General features: G+C 42.0%; 1 protein-coding gene across 1 annotated transcript in view; it reads left to right on the top strand.

The window, feature by feature from the left end:
* Nucleotides 1-6,496: 6,496 nt before the first annotated feature.
* Nucleotides 6,497-18,450, top strand: part of LOC138357333 (uncharacterized) — a 31,311-nt gene continuing 19,357 nt past the window's right edge. The window contains exons 1-2 of the mRNA XM_069314013.1: nucleotides 6,497-6,523; nucleotides 7,277-7,411. Coding sequence (XP_069170114.1) covers nucleotides 6,497-6,523; nucleotides 7,277-7,411 — 162 coding nt within the window. The remainder of the gene's footprint in view (nucleotides 6,524-7,276; nucleotides 7,412-18,450) is intronic.

Genomic DNA, 18,450 nt, shown 5'->3' with positions numbered 1-18,450 from the left:
GTTGGGGTGGACTGGGGAGCTCTGTGCCTCTTAAAATTTTTGGTATATTGCAAAATTTGGGTTAAAATTTAGCAATTGCATAAACTTAATTTTTTCCAATTTCAATGTCGATAGCTTATTTATTATATTATATATCACACGTCTGACAGTGATTAAAGATAAAGGTTATCTTTGTGTTCACTATTTATCCATAGGTAACTTTTGAACAGAACATCTACACACAGCAAGAATTTTCCTGGGTTTTTAAAGAATGTTAAGAATTATTGAGCACTTATTTAACATATATAATATAAATCATATGATATATAAATCATTAGAATCGATCAGATTCCTGGAAGCGTAGATCGGAACAAATCGGAACTAATATTTAAATATTTTCCAATATTTAAAAATATTGGAAAATCACTAGCGTAGTCTAACTAATTAGAAAAACATTTTTGTAGGAAAATTGCTTGTATCTAAAATCATAAAAGCCAGTAGTTTACAACTTAACAAACAGTGATTACTAAAGAACCCACAATATGGTTTTACTAAGGGCCTTTTATGTATAAAAAAATTACTCTTACTCTTTACTAGTATATTTCAAGGAGTTGATATCGGAAAGGATTATGACATTTAACAGAGACTTAAGCAAATCTTTTAATAATCTGCATCATAAGACACTCACAGAGAATGTAGTATGGGTATTCTAAGTTATATTAGGACCTAGTTATTCCTAATAAACATTTACAAATTTACAGACGATACAACAATATAACGCAACAGTTCAGAATAACACAACAATTCAGAATAACACAACAATTCAGAATAACACAACAATTCAGAAGAAAACCAAAACTCGCTACAAGGCGATCTAGATAGACCTTCAAAATGATCTAGATAGATAGATCTAGATAGACCTTCAAAATGATCTAGATAGATAGATCTAGATAGACCTTCAAAATGATCTAGATAGATAGATCTAGATAGACCTTCAAAATGATCTAGATAGATAGATCTAGATAGACCTTCAAAATGATCTAGATAGATAGATCTAGATAGACCTTCAAAATGATCTAGATAGATAGATCTAGATAGACCTTCAAAATGATCTAGATAGATAGATCTAGATAGACCTTCAAAATGATCTAGATAGATAGATCTAGATAGACCTTCAAAATGATCTAGATAGATAGATCTAGATAGACCTTCAAAATGATCTAGATAGATAGATCTAGATAGACCTTCAAAATGATCTAGATAGATAGATCTAGATAGACCTTCAAAATGATCTAGATAGATAGATCTAGATAGACCTTCAAAATGGACGAAGGATTTTTTGGTGCACTCTAAAGCAGAAAAATTTGGGTTCTTATTATAAATAAAGATTAGCGAGTTGTAACACCATAAATGGTTTTGTTCAATATTTTACATAAAATTAGAGTCAAGTCACACAGGATATTAGTGGTGCCAGGGCAGTTGTTACTAAGCAATTATAAAATCACATCTTTCGAAATTTAATGTTCACATGTTGAGAGCGGTCAGGTCGTATTAGGTGACCTTGCTCTCTGCTAAGCTGATAATTACAGACGGTTAGCTGTGTTGTTTCTTTCAAACAAGCCACTGTTTAGGTGTAGTAGTAATCTCCTGGTACCTTACCTACCTTGAGGTGCTTCCGGGGCTTAGCGTCCCCACGGCCCGGTCGTCGACCAGGCCTCCTGGTTGCCGGACTGATCAACCAGGCTGTTGGACGCGGCTGCTCGCAGCCTGACGTATGAGTCACAGCCTGGTTGATCAGGTATCCTTTGGAGGTGCTTATCCAGTTCTCTCTTGAACACTGTGAGGGGTCGGCCAGTCATGGTAGGTGGAGCTTAACTCCCAGTTTCCCCATAAATACCCGTGGAACTGTATTGCAAGCTAGAGTGGAGAACTCTAGAGATAAACTAGAGATGTTTATTGGCTAAAGATTATGACAAAGATTCTTGGGAATACGAGTACAAGCTTATAGTTGATACATGATAACATCAGATAATATTGTTGTACATACAAGTTCCATTCCTTGTTGTATATATGATTAACTTGAATAGATGGTGGCAGCAAGCTTCTATTTTTCTACTATTCTAGCACTCTTACTTTCTACTCTTCTCCTGTTCTCCTTGATCTCATTTTCTCTCTCTCATTCTAGACTTACCCTTTCCTCTGGCCGTTCTTCCTCACTACTCCCTTCCACCTCTCTACCTCCATCACCCTTTCTTCCTATCTTCCTTCAACTTCCGATACGTTACAATGGTATATCAGCAGGACACTGTTGAAACTATCAGAAAATCAATGCATATATGTATGGAATAAAGCAAATAATGGGACCTAATTAAACGACATAGATACTTTTAGATTGAATTTATGGAGTTCGTGTAGGAACATAATCGCAGTTCAGATGGTTGAACGCCTCTACACCTCAAGGAACCCTGGAGGTTTCATGGGCTTATGATTGTTTGTTTACAAAGATTCCATGCAATACGTTGATAACATGTAAGTTCACTTGCATGATCATACATTGGTGATGAAGATTTCAAATCAATACAATAAGTACTTTTTAGTTGAAGAAGGTATAAGTCACCATGTTGTGGAAGCAGAACATTGTTCCTTTAAGTGGTAGTGAGTTTAACACACATGGCCGGTAGGCAACCCAGAGCATGTGGCCAGTACGCAGCCTAGTGCACGTGGCAGGTACGCAACCTAGTGCACGTGGCCAGTACGCAGCCTAGTGCATGTGGCCAGTACGCAGCCTAGTGCATGTGGCGAGTACGCAGCCTAGTGCATGTGGCCAGTACGCAGCCTAGTGCATGTGGCCAGTACGCAGCCTAGTGCATGTGGCCAGTACGCAGCCTAGTGCATGTGGCCAGTACGCAGCCTAGTGCATGTGGCCAGTACGCAGCCTAGTGCATGTGGCCAGTACGCAGCCTAGTGCATGTGGCCTGTACACAGCCTAGTGCATGTGGCCAGTACGCAGCCTAGTGCATGTGGCCAGTACGCAGCCTAGTGCATGTGGCCAGTACGCAGCCTAGTGCATGTGGCCAGTACGCAGCCTAGTGCATGTGGCCAGTACGCAGCCTAGTGCATGTGGCCTGTACGCAGCCTAGTGCATGTGGCCAGTACGCAGCCTAGTGCATGTGGCCAGTACGCAGCCAAGTGCACGTGGCCAGTACGCAGCCTAGTGCATGTGGCCAGTACGCAGCCTAGTGCATGTGGCCAGTACGCAGCCTAGTGCATGTGGCCAGTACGCAGCCTAGTGCATGTGGCCGGTACGCAGCCTAGTGCATGTGGCCAGTACGCAGCCTAGTGCATGTGGCCGGTACGCAGCCTAGCGCACGTGGCCGGTACGCAACCTAGTGCACATAGCCGGTACGCAACCTAGTGCACGTAGCCGGTACGCAACCTAGTGCACGTGGCCGGTACGCAACCTAGTGCACGTAGCCGGTACACAACCTAGTGCACGTGGCCTGTACGCAACCTAGTGCACGTAGCCTGTACACAACCTAGTGCACGTGGCCTGTACGCAACCTAGTGCACGTAGCCGGTACACAACCTAGTGCACGTGGCCTGTACGCAACCTAGTGCACGTAGCCGGTACACAACCTAGTGCACGTGGCCAGTACGCAACCTAGTGCACGTAGCCGGTACGCAACCTAGTGCACGTGGCCTGTACACAGCCTAGTGCACGTGGCCTGTACGCAGCCTAGTGCACGTAGCCTGTACACAGCCTAGTGCATGTAGCCGGTACACCAACCCGTCCTCTTAAAAATAACGTCACTTTTTGCTCGTATGCGTGCTATGGCCAAATTTGGACGTAATTTGAAATGAAATGGACTCACAAAAGAGACGTACTGTCCTGTTTTCTGTGTGAGTCGTACGGCTTACTCGGTAAGGTTAGAACAGGCAACTTTCAATTAACGTTTTTCATAACGTTTTGAAACTTTATGAGAATTTCCTGCCCACCTAACCTATCAGAGGACCCTTACAGTTGTTGAAAAAAATCCCAAATTTATTTTCATTTTTTTTCATTTTCACATTACGTCCACTTTGGCCATACGGGCCAGAAGCGACGTTATTTTTAAGAGGACAGGTTGTGTACACAGCCTAGTGCACGGGGCCAGTGCACAGTCTAACGCACGTGTCCGGTAAGCAGCCTAGTGCACGTATCAAATACGCAGCCTAATGCACATGGCCGGGACACAGCCTAACGCAAATGGCCGGTACATAGCTTACTGCACGTGGCCGCTACGCTGGCTAGTGCAAGTGAAGGGTATGCAACCTAGTGCACATGGCCAGTATGCAGCCTAGTGCATGTAGCTGGTACACAGCCTAGTGCACATGGCCAGTATGCAGCCTAGTGCATGTAGCTGGTACACAGCCTAGTGCACATGGCCGGTACACAACCAGCGTGCATGTGGCCAGTACAAACCCCCTAGTGCACGTGACTGGTACGCAGCCTAGTGCACGTAGCCAGTATGCAGCCTAGTGCACGTGGCTGTTATGCAGCCTAGTGCACGTAGCCCAGTATGCAGCCTAGTGCACGTAGCCCAGTATGCAGCCTAGTGCACGTGGCCAGAACGCAGCCTAATGCAGTGGCCAGTATGCAGCCTAGTGCACGTGGCTGGTACGCAGTTTAACACACGTGGACAGTACACAGCCTGGTGCACGTGGCCGGTATGCACCCAAGTGCACGTGGCTGGTACACAGCTTAGTTCACGTGGGCAGTACACAGCTTAGTGCACGGGGCCTGTACGCAGCCTAGTGCACATGGCCGGTATGTGGGCGGGATTCAGCCTACTGCACGTGACCGGTTCGCAGCTTAGCGCACGTGGCCAGTACACAACTTAGCGCACATGGCCGGTATGCAGCCTAGTACACGTGGTCGGTACACAGCCTAGTGCACGTGGCTGGTACAGAGCTTAGTGCACATGGCAGGTACACAGCCTAATGCACGTGGTCAGTACACAGCCTAGTGCACGTGGCCGGTACAAAGCCTAATGCACGTGGTCAGTACACAGCCTAGTGCACGTGGCCGGTACAAAGCCTAGTGCACTTGGCTGGTACACAGCCTAATGCAGGGGGCCAGTACACAGCCTAGTGCATGTGGCCATTACACACCCTAGTTCACGTGGCCGGTCCGCAGCCTAACGCACATAACCTGTACACGTGTGTAGCCTAACGCACATAACCTGTACACAGCCTAACGCACATAACCTGTACACAGCCTAACGCACATAACCTGTACACAGCCTAACGCACATAACCTGTACACAGCCTAACGCACATAACCTGTACACAGCCTAACGCACATAACCTGTACACAGCCTAACGCACATAACCTGTACACAGCCTAACGCACATAACCTGTACACAGCCTAACGCACATAACCTGTACACAGCCTAACGCACATAACCTGTACACAGCCTAACGCACATAACCTGTACACAGCCTAACGCACATAACCTGTACACAGCCTAACGCACATAACCTGTACACAGCCTAACGCACATAACCTGTACACAGCCTAACGCACATAACCTGTACACAGCCTAACGCTCATAACCTGTACACAGCCTAACGCACATAACCTGTACACAGCCTAACGCACATAACCTGTACACAGCCTAACGCACATAACCTGTACACAGCCTAATGTAAGTGGCCGGAACATAACCTAGTGAACGTGGCCGGAACGCAGCCGAGCACACGTGGCACCTACACAGCCTGGTGCACGTGGCCAGTATGCATTCTAGTGCACATGGCTAGTATGTTGCCCGATGCACTTGTCCAGTACACAACCTAGTGCATGTGGCCGATACGCAGAATAGCGCATGTGGCCGGTATGCAACCTAGTGTATGTGGCTAGTACACAGCCTAGTGCACGTGGCTGGTACACAGCCTAGTGCACGTGGCCGGTCCGCAGCCTAGTGCACGTTGCCAGTACTGCAGCCAGCTGCATGTGGCCAGTATGCAGCCTAGTGTATGTGGCCGTTATGCAACCCAGCGCACGTGGCCGATACGGAGCCAAGTGCACGTGACCGGAACTCAGCGTAGTACATGTGGCCATTACGCAGCCTAGTGCACATGGCCAGAACGGAGCCTAGCGCAAGTGACCGGCACACAGCCTAGTGCACTTGGCCGGTACACAGCATAGTACAATATTGCTGTGTACAATATTGGCAGTGGTAGTTGCTGCTGGTTCTTACAATAGTGACAGCAGTAGTCCCTACTGGTTCCTACAATAGTGGTAGCTGTTGTCAATAGCGATCAGTTACAGTTTGATCAAGAACAAACAAAGCAGTATCAAACACCATCTTCAGACTGTGAACCGTCTGATACAGAGCAGTAGAAAGGAGTAAGATACATAAAACTGTAATGGCTAATGAATTTCATAACAGTGGAAGGGGTTACTTCTCCATTTAGGTCAGGGGGGGGGGGGGTCATGCAACATTTCACGAGTGGGATCCTGTATAGAGGACAGGGATGAACATTGTGAATGGAAACATTCAGGTTTGTACTGAGACATCTACAAACAGGTCATCCTAGCAGTATAAGTATTGAAGTAGGGGAGAAAGAGGGGCTCAAGAGAAGTGTGCAGTAGAAGCGTTAATGGCGGTGTTGTCAAGACCTTGTGAAGCAGAGATGGCTGCACCACTCACGCTGCAACCAGTCTTCTTAAAATTAGGTGCAACCAGTCTTCCTAAAATTAGGTCGCTTTTCGCCCTTTGCCTGTATGGCCAAAAAAGGGACGTAATTTGAAATTAAATCTGCTCACGGAAGTGACGTAGTGTCCCGTTTTCTGTTATGAGTCCTCCGGCTTACTGGGTTAAGTTAGGAGACGAAACTTTCAATTAAACGTTTTCATGACGTTTTGAAACCTTAGAAGAACTTCTTGCCCTCTTAACTTATCAGAGGACCCTTAACTTGCAGTTTTTGAAAAGTAAAAGAAAAAAATTATTTTCAATTATGTTTCATTTTCAAATTACGTCCAGTTTCGGTCAAACGGGCAAACGGCGAAATTCAGACGTAATTTGTATGAGGACAAATTTGCTGATCTTGTGAAGGCAAACCAGCAGTTTCAACATACAACAATTTGACACAGAATTAATGAAAGATACCAGCGCCAATGGTCAAAGTCGACCAAAGTGCTCTTTTTAATATTAGCATATTTTTGTAATAAGAATTTTCATTAAATAAAACACAGTATTAAAGAATTAAAACAGTATTATTAACATTAATCTTGTGTCTGGTATTTGTTTTCAGAGTGGAAACTATTCTAGTGTGGTGTCGGGCTACAACACTGTCCAGGGTTGGGTTACGTCTGACCCCGTGGTGCTCATCATCGTACCAGACCTGGCCGGCTTCGTGCTGGGTGATGACGGACGGATTATTGAACCCGTAAGTGACATGTAGGGTCGCTTGTATATTGATAAGTTAATAGTCCAATACATATGTATAAATACATAGATGGCAAAGATCAGACATCAGTTACAGCCCCTCTCAAGTGCAAGGTAAGTCCACTATGGGCTCACCACAGCCCGTGCTACTTGTAACATTTATATATATATATATATATATATATATATATATATATATATATATATATATATATATATATATATATATATATATATATATATATATATATATATATATATATATATATATATATATATATATATATTATTAAATATGACCGAAAAAGTAAGATTAATAATTCTAACACGAATTTTCTCAATCTTTCGTACATTACGCTTCACTGTTGGAGGTAAATCAAAAATCACTTCTCCAAAATTCATTTTTATTTCTAGTCTGACGCGACACGGGCGCGTTTCGTAAAACTTATTACATTTTCAAAGACTTCCCAAATACACAACTGATTAGAACGTATCTCTGATTTTATATCTACATTTGAGTGAGGTGGGAAGGGTGATGTGGCATTAACACAAGACAGAACAGGAGGGGATATTAATAGGGTATTAAAAGTATCAACACAAGACAGAACAGAAACAATGGGTATTGAATAGAAGTGTTTGTAGAAAGCCTATTGGTCCATATTTCTTGATGCTTCTATATTGGAGCGGAGTCTTGAGGTGGGTAGAATATAGTTGTGCAATAATTGGCTGTTGATTGCTGGTGTTGACTTCTTGATGTGTAGTGCCTCGCAAACGTCAAGCCGCCTGCTATCGCTGTATCTATCGATGATTTCTGTGTTGTTTACTAGGATTTCTCTGGCGATGGTTTGGTTATGGGAAGAGATTATATGTTCCTTAATGGAGCCCTGTTGCTTATGCATCGTTAAACGCCTAGAAAGAGATGTTGTTGTCTTGCCTATATACTGGGTTTTTTGGAGTTTACAGTCCCCAAGTGGGCATTTGAAGGCATAGACGACATTAGTCTCTTTTAAAGCGTTCTGTTTTGTGTCTGGAGAGTTTCTCATGAGTAGGCTGGCCGTTTTTCTGGTTTTATAGTAAATCGTCAGTTGTATCCTCTGATTTTTGTCTGTAGGGATAACGTTTCTATTAACAATATCTTTCAGGACCCTTTCCTCCGTTTTATGAGCTGTGGAAAAGAAGTTCCTGTAAAATAGTCTAATAGGAGGTATAGGTGTTGTGTTAGTTGTCTCTTCAGAGGATGCATGGCTTTTCACTTTCCTTCTTATGATGTCTTCGATGAAACCATTGGAGAAGCCGTTATTGACTAGGACCTGCCTTACCCTACAGAGTTCTTCGTCGACTTGCTTCCATTCTGAGCTGTGGCTGAGAGCACGGTCGACGTATGCGTTAACAACACTCCTCTTGTACCTGTCAGGGCAGTCGCTGTTGGCATTTAGGCACATTCCTATGTTTGTTTCCTTAGTGTAGACTGCAGTGTGGAAACCTCCGCCCTTTTCCATGACTGTTACATCTAGAAAAGGCAGCTTCCCATCCTTTTCCGTCTCGTAAGTGAAACGCAGCACGGAACTCTGCTCAAATGCCTCCTTCAGCTTCTGCAGATGTCTGACATCAGGTACCTGTGTAAAAATGTCGTCAACATACCTGCAGTATATGGCCGGTTTCAAGTTCATGTCGACTAAGACTTTTTGCTCGATGGTACCCATGTAGAAGTTTGCAAACAGGACACCTAGGGGAGAACCCATGGCGACCCCATCTACTTGCTTATACATGTGCCCATCCGGGCTCAAGAAGGGTGCCTCTTTAGTACAAGCTTGGAGTAGTTTCCTCAGAATACTTTCTGGCATGTCAAGAGGAGTACAGGCTGGATCACGATACACTCTGTCGGCTATCATTCCGATTGTCTCGTCCACAGGTACGTTGGTAAACAGCGATTCTACGTCCAACGAGGCTCTTATCCCTGTGGCCCGTGTGCCCCGCAGTAAGTCCACAAATTCCTTTGGAGACTTCAGGCTGAAGGCGCAAGGAACATAAGGAGTCAGCAGGCCGTTGAGTCGCTTTGCCAGTCTGTACGTGGGTGTGGGTATCTGGCTAATGATTGGCCGAAGTGGGTTTCCAGGCTTGTGCGTCTTGACATTTCCATACGCATATCCAGGTTTATATTCCCCAATGATCTTTGGCAGGTGGAGTCCGGATTTCTTGGCGTATGAACATCATACTCTCTGACCAAACTAAGTTCCAAAGGGTAACGAAGGACACTACAGCCGAATTAAAAGCAAAGGTCAACAAACTGATCGAAACTGTAAACGCCAAGAAATCCGGACTCCACCTGCCAAAGATCATTGGGGAATATAAACCTGGATATGCGTATGGAAATGTCAAGACGCACAAGCCTGGAAACCCACTTCGGCCAATCATTAGCCAGATACCCACACCCACGTACAGACTGGCAAAGCGACTCAACGGCCTGCTGACTCCTTATGTTCCTTGCGCCTTCAGCCTGAAGTCTCCAAAGGAATTTGTGGACTTACTGCGGGGCACACGGGCCACAGGGATAAGAGCCTCGTTGGACGTAGAATCGCTGTTTACCAACGTACCTGTGGACGAGAAAATCGGAATGATAGCCGACAGAGTGTATCGTGATCCAGCCTGTACTCCTCTTGACATGCCAGAAAGTATTCTGAGGAAACTACTCCAAGCTTGTACTAAAGAGGCACCCTTCTTGAGCCCGGATGGGCACATGTATAAGCAAGTAGATGGGGTCGCCATGGGTTCTCCCCTAGGTGTCCTGTTTGCAAACTTCTACATGGGTACCATCGAGCAAAAAGTCTTAGTCGACATGAACTTGAAATCGGCCATATACTGCAGGTATGTTGACGACATTTTTACACAGGTACCTGATGTCAGACATCTGCAGAAGCTGAAGGAGGCATTTGAGCAGAGTTCCGTGCTGCGTTTCACTTACGAGACGGAAAAGGATGGGAAGCTGCCTTTTCTAGATGTAACAGTCATGGAAAAGGGCGGAGGTTTCCACACTGCAGTCTACACTAAGGAAACAAACATAGGAATGTGCCTAAATGCCAACAGCGACTGCCCTGACAGGTACAAGAGGAGTGTTGTTAACGCATACGTCGACCGTGCTCTCAGCCACAGCTCAGAATGGAAGCAAGTCGACGAAGAACTCTGTAGGGTAAGGCAGGTCCTAGTCAATAACGGCTTCTCCAATGGTTTCATCGAAGACATCATAAGAAGGAAAGTGAAAAGCCATGCAACATCTGAAGAGACAACTAACACATCACCTATACCCCCTATTAGACTATTTTACAGGAACTTCTTTTCCACAGCTCATAAAACGGAGGAAAGGGTCCTGAAAGATATTGTTAATAGAAACGTTATCCCTACAGACAAAAATCAGAGGATACAACTGACGATTTACTATAAAACCAGAAAAACGGCCAGCCTACTCATGAGAAACTCTCCAGACACAAAACAGAACGCTTTAAAAGAGACTAATGTCGTCTATGCCTTCAAATGCCCACTTGGGGACTGTAAGCTCCAAAAAACCCAGTATATAGGCAAGACAACAACATCTCTTTCTAGGCGTTTAACGATGCATAAGCAACAGGGCTCCATTAAGGAACATATAATCTCTTCCCATAACCAAACCATCGCCAGAGAAATCCTAGTAAACAACACAGAAATCATCGATAGATACAGCGATAGCAGGCGGCTTGACGTTTGCGAGGCACTACACATCAAGAAGTCAACACCAGCAATCAACAGCCAATTATTGCACAACTATATTCTACCCACCTCAAGACTCCGTTCCAATATAGAAGCATCAAGAAATATGGACCAAAAGGCTTTCTACAAACACTTCTATTCAATACCCATTGTTTCTGTTCTGTCTTGTGTTGATACTTTTAATACCCTATTAATATCCCCTCCTGTTCTGTCTTGTGTTAATGCCACATCACCCTTCCCACCTCACTCAAATGTAGATATAAAATCAGAGATACGTTCTAACCAGTTGTGTATTTGTGAAGTCTTTGAAAATGTAATAAGTTTTACGAAACGCGCCCGTGTCGCGTCAGACTAGAAATAAAAATGAATTTTGGAGAAGTGATTTTTTATTTACCTCCAACAGTGAAGCGTAATGTACGAAAGATTGAGAAAATTCGTGTTAGAATTATTAATCTTACTTTTTCGGTCATATTTAATAATATATGTCTACAGGAAAGACTGCTACCAAAATATACTAATATATATATATATATATATATATATATATATATATATATATATATATATATATATATATATATATATATATATATATATATATATATATATATATATATATATATATTATTAAATATGACCGAAAAAGTAAGATTAATAATTCTAACACGAATTTTCTCAATCTTTCGTACATTACGCTTCACTGTTGGAGGTAAATCAAAAATCACTTCTCCAAAATTCATTTTTATTTCTAGTCTGACGCGACACGGGCGCGTTTCGTAAAACTTATTACATTTTCAAAGACTTCACAAATACACAACTGATTAGAACTTACGTCTCTCTGATATTATATCTACATTTGAGTGAGGTGGGAAGGATGATGTGGCATTAACACAAGACAGAACAGGGGATATTAATAGGGTATTAAAAGTATCAACACAAGACAGAACAGAAACAATGGGTATTGAATAGAAGTGTTTGTAGAAAGCCTATTGGTCCATATTTCTTGATGCTTCTATATTGGAGCGGAGTCTTGAGGTGGGTAGAATATAGTTGTGCAATAATTGGCTGATTTCTTGATAATCCTTGTTTCAGTGCTGAGGTGATGTTGGTCTGTGAGGATGTCGAGGTGTTGTTCAACGCGGGTACGGATACTATGGTCGATGTTGCTATTTCTCCACTCGTTTGTAGCATGAATTATTGCTACAAACGAGTGGAGAAATTATTAATTGGCAGCCAATTATTGCACAACTATATTCTACCCACCTCAAGACTCCGCTCCAATATAGAAGCATCAAGAAATATGGACCAATAGGCTTTCTACAAACACTTCTATTCAATACCCATTGTTTCTGTTCTGTCTTGTGTTGATACTTTTAATACCCTATTAATATCCCCTGTTCTGTCTTGTGTTAATGCCACATCATCCTTCCCACCTCACTCAAATGTAGATATAATATCAGAGAGACGTAAGTTCTAATCAGTTGTGTATTTGTGAAGTCTTTGAAAATGTAATAAGTTTTACGAAACGCGCCCGTGTCGCGTCAGACTAGAAATAAAAATGAATTTTGGAGAAGTGATTTTTGATTTACCTCCAACAGTGAAGCGTAATGTACGAAAGATTGAGAAAATTCGTGTTAGAATTATTAATCTTACTTTTTCGGTCATATTTAATAATATATGTCTACAGGAAAGACTGCTACCAAAATATACTAATATATATATATATATATATATATATATATATATATATATATATATATATATATATATATATATATATATATATATATATATATATGTATATATATATATATATATCTCTTCCCATAACCAAACCATCGCCAGAGAAATCCTAGTAAATAACACAGAAATCATCGATAGATACAGCGATAGCAGGCGGCTTGACGTTTGCGAGGCACTACACATCAAGAAGTCAACACCAGCAATCAACAGCCAATTATTGCACAACTATATTCTACCCACCTCAAGACTCCGCTCCAATATAGAAGCATCAAGAAATATGGACCAATAGGCTTTCTACAAACACTTCTATTCAATACCCATTGTTTCTGTTCTGTCTTGTGTTGATACTTTTAATACCCTATTAATATCCCCTCCTGTTCTGTCTTGTGTTAATGCCACATCACCCTTCCCACCTCACTCAAATGTAGATATAAAATCAGAGATACGTTCTAATCAGTTGTGTATTTGTGAAGTCTTTGAAAATATATATATTTATATATATATATATTAGTATATTTTGGTAGCAGTCTTTCCTGTAGACATATTTTATTAAATATGACCGAAAAAGTAAGATTAATAATTCTAACACGAATTTTCTCAATCTTTCGTACATTATGCTTCACTGTTGGAGGTAAATAAAAAATCACTTCTCCAAAATTCATTTTTATTTCTAGTCTGACGCGACACGGGCGCGTTTCGTAAAACTTATTACATTTTCAAAGACTTCACAAATACACAACTGATTAGAACTTGCGTTTCCCTGATTTTATATCTACATTTGAGTGAGGTGGGAAGGGTGATGTGGCATTACATTTGAGTAAGGTGGGAAGGATGATGTGGCATTAGAGGATATTAATAGGGTATTAAAAGTATCAACACAAGACAGAACACGAAACAATGGATATTGAATAGAAGTGTTTGTAGAAAGCCTATTGGTCCATATTTCTTGATGCTTCTATATTGGAGCGGAGTCTTGAGGTGGGTAGAATATAGTTGTGCAATAATTGGCTGTTGATTGCTGGTGTTGACTTCTTGATGTGTAGTGCCTCGCAAACGTCGAGCCGCCTGCTATCGCTGTATCTATCGATGATTTCTGTGTTGTTTACTAGGATTTCTCTGGCGATGGTTTGGTTATGGGAAGAGATTATATGTTCCTTAATGGAGCCCTGTTGTTTATGCATCGTTAAACGCCTCGTTGGACGTAGAATCACTGTTTACCAACGTACCTGTGGACGAGACAATCGGAATGATAGCCGACAGAGTGTATCGTGATCCAGCCTGTACTCCTCTTGACATGCCAGAAAGTATTCTGAGGAAACTACTCCAAGCTTGTACTAAAGAGGCACCCTTCTTGAGCCCGGATGGGCACATGTATAAGCAAGTAGATGGGGTCGCTATGGGTTCTCCCCTAGGTGTCCTGTTTGCAAACTTCTACATGGGTACCATCGAGCAAAAAGTCTTAGTCGACATGAACTTGAAACCGGCCATATACTGCAGGTATGTTGACGACATTTTTACACAGGTACCTGATGTCAGACATCTGCAGGAGCTGAAGGAGGCATTTGAGCAGAGTTCCGTGCTGCGTTTCACTTACGAGACGGAAAAGGATGGGAAGCTGCCTTTTCTAGATGTAACAGTCATGGAAAAGGGCGGAGGTTTCCACACTGCAGTCTACACAAAGGAAACACACATAGGAATGTGCCTAAATGCCAACAGCGACTGCCCTGACAGGTACAAGAGGAGTGTTGTTAACGCATACGTCGACCGTGCTCTCAGCCACAGCTCAGAATGGAAGCAAGTCGACGAAGAACTCTGTAGGGTAAGGCAGGTTCTAGTCAATAACGGCTTCTCCAATGGTTTCATCGAAGACATCATAAGAAGGAAAGTGAAAAGCCATGCAACCTCCGAAGAGACAACTAACACAACACCTATACCCCCTATTAGACTATTTTACAGGAACTTCTTTTCCACAGCTCATAAAACAGAGGAAAGGGTCCTGAAAGATATTGTTAATAGAAACGTTATCCCTACAGACAAAAATCAGAGGATACAACTGACGATTTACTATAAAACCAGAAAAACGGCCAGCCTACTCATGAGAAACTCTCCAGACACGAAACAGAACGCTTTAAAAGAGACTAACGTCGTCTATGCCTTCAAATGCCCACTTGGGGACTGTAAGCTCCAAAAAACCCAGTATATAGGCAAGACAACAACATCTCTTTCTAGGCGTTTAACGATGCATAAACAACAGGGCTCCATTAAGGAACATATAATCTCTTCCCATAACCAAACCATCGCCAGAGAAATCCTAGTAAACAACACAGAAATCATCGATAGATACAGCGATAGCAGGCGGCTCGACGTTTGCGAGGCACTACACATCAAGAAGTCAACACCAGCAATCAACAGCCAATTATTGCACAACTATATTCTACCCACCTCAAGACTCCGCTCCAATATAGAAGCATCAAGAAATATGGACCAATAGGCTTTCTACAAACACTTCTATTCAATATCCATTGTTTCGTGTTCTGTCTTGTGTTGATACTTTTAATACCCTATTAATATCCTCTAATGCCACATCATCCTTCCCACCTTACTCAAATGTAATGCCACATCACCCTTCCCACCTCACTCAAATGTAGATATAAAATCAGGGAAACGCAAGTTCTAATCAGTTGTGTATTTGTGAAGTCTTTGAAAATGTAATAAGTTTTACGAAACGCGCCCGTGTCGCGTCAGACTAGAAATAAAAATGAATTTTGGAGAAGTGATTTTTGATTTACCTCCAACAGTGAAGCATAATGTACGAAAGATTGAGAAAATTCGTGTTAGAATTATTAATCTTACTTTTTCGGTCATATTTAATAAAATATATATATATATATATATATATATATATATATATATATATATATATATATATATATATATATATATATATATATATATATATGTCGTACCTAGTAGCCAGAACTCACTTCTCAGCCTACTATTCAAGGCCCGATTTGCCTAATAAGCCAAGTTTTCCTGAATTAATGTATTTACTATAATTTTTTTCTTATGAAATGATAAAGCTACCCTTTTCACTATGTATGAGGTCAATTTTTTTTTATTGGAGTTAAAATTAACGTAGATATATGACCGAACCTAACCAACCCTACCTAACCTAACCTAACCTATATATATAGGTAAGGTTAGGTTAGGTAGCCAAAAAAAGCTAGGTTAGGTTAGGTTAGGTAGGTTAGGTAGACGAAAAAACATTAATTCATGAAAACTTGGCTTATTAGGCAAATCGGGCCTTGCATAGTAGGCTGAGAAGTGAGTTCTGGCTACTAGGTACGATATATATATATATATATATATATATATATATATATATATATATATATATATATATATATATATATATATATATATATATATATATATTATTAAATATGACCGAAAAAGTAAGATTAATAATTCTAACACGAATTTTCTCAATCTTTCGTACATTACGCTTCACTGTTGGAGGTAAATAAAAAATCACTTCTCCAAAATTCATTTTTATTTCTAGTCTGACGCGACACGGGCGCGTTTCGTAAAACTTATTACATTTTCAAAGATTTCACAAATACACAACTGATTAGAACTTACGTATCTCTGATTTTATATCTACATTTGAGTGAGGGGGGAAGGGTAATGTGGCATTAACACAAGACAGAACAAGAGGGGATATTAATAGGGTATTAAAAGTATCAACACAAGACAGAACAGAAACAATGGGTATTGAATAGAAGTGTTTGTAGAAAGCCTATTGGTCCATATTTCTTGATGCTTCTATATTGGAGCGGAGTCTTGAGGTGGGTAGAATATAGTTGTGCAATAATTGGCTGTTGATTGCTGGTGTTGACTTCTTGATGTGTAGTGCCTCGCAAACGTCAAGCCGCCTGCTATCGCTGTATCTATCGATGATTTCTGTGTTGTTTACTAGGATTTCTCTGGCGATGGTTTGGTTATGGGAAGAGATTATATGTTCCTTAATGGAGCCCTGTTGCTTATGCATCGTTAAACGCCTAGAAAGAGATGTTGTTGTCTTGCCTATATACTGGGTTTTTTGGAGCTTACAGTCCCCAAGTGGGCATTTGAAGGCATAGACGACGTTAGTCTCTTTTAAAGCGTTCTGTTTTGTGTCTGGAGAGTTTCTCATGAGTAGGCTGGCCGTTTTTCTGGTTTTATAGTAAATCGTCAGTTGTATCCTCTGATTTTTGTCTGTAGGGATAACGTTTCTATTAACAATATCTTTCAGGACCCTTTCCTCCGTTTTATGAGCTGTGGAAAAGAAGTTCCTGTAAAATAGTCTAATAGGGGGTATAGGTGTTGTGTTAGTTGTCTCTTCAGAGGTTGCATGGCTTTTCACTTTCCTTCTTATGATGTCTTCGATGAAACCATTGGAGAAGCCGTTATTGACTAGGACCTGCCTTACCCTACAGAGTTCTTCGTCGACTTGCTTCCATTCTGAGCTGTGGCTGAGAGCACGGTCGACGTATGCGTTAACAACACTCCTCTTGTACCTGTCAGGGCAGTCGCTGTTGGCATTTAGGTACATTCCTATGTTTGTTTCCTTAGTGTAGACTGCAGTGTGGAAACCTCCGCCCTTTTCCATGACTGTTACATCTAGAAAAGGCAGCTTCCCATCCTTTTCCGTCTCGTAAGTGAAACGCAGCACGGAACTCTGCTCAAATGCCTCCTTCAGCTCCTGCAGATGTCTGACATCAGGTACCTGTGTAAAAATGTCGTCAACATACCTGCAGTATATGGCCGGTTTCAAGTTCATGTCGACTAAGACTTTTTGCTCGATGGTACCCATGTAGAAGTTTGCAAACAGGACACCTAGGGGAGAACCCATGGCGACCCCATCTACTTGCTTATACATGTGCCCATCCGGGCTCAAGAAGGGTGCCTCTTTAGTACAAGCTTGGAGTAGTTTCCTCAGAATACTTTCTGGCATGTCAAGAGGAGTACAGGCTGGATCACGATACACTCTGTCGGCTATCATTCCGATTGTCTCGTCCACAGGTACGTTGGTAAACAGCGATTCTACGTCCAACGAGGCTCTTATCCCTGTGGCCCGTGTGCCCCGCAGTAAGTCCACAAATTCCTTTGGAGACTTCAGGCTGAAGGCGCAAGGAACATAAGGAGTCAGCAGGCCGTTGAGTCGCTTCGCCAGTCTGTACGTGGGTGTGGGTATCTGGCTAATGATTGGCCGAAGTGGGTTTCCAGGCTTGTGCGTCTTGACATTTCCATACGCATATCCAGGTTTATATTCCCCAATGATCTTTGGCAGGTGGAGTCCGGATTTCTTGGCGTTCACAGTTTCGATCAGTTTGTTGACCTTTGCTTTTAATTCGGCTGTAGTGTCCTTCGTTACCCTTTGGAACTTAGTTTGGTCAGAGAGTATGATGTTCATTTTCGCCAGATATTCGTCTTTTTTAAGAATGACATATATTGGCGACTTGTCACCTCTCCTGACAACTATCTCCTTGTTCTCACGAAGGCTTTTAGCTGCCG

This window comes from Procambarus clarkii, chromosome 77 (genome assembly GCF_040958095.1).
Source record: "Procambarus clarkii isolate CNS0578487 chromosome 77, FALCON_Pclarkii_2.0, whole genome shotgun sequence".
NCBI lineage: Eukaryota > Metazoa > Arthropoda > Malacostraca > Decapoda > Cambaridae > Procambarus > Procambarus clarkii.
The sequence above is the reverse complement of the archived record's forward strand: the minus strand, read 5'-3'. Positions and strand labels throughout refer to the sequence as shown.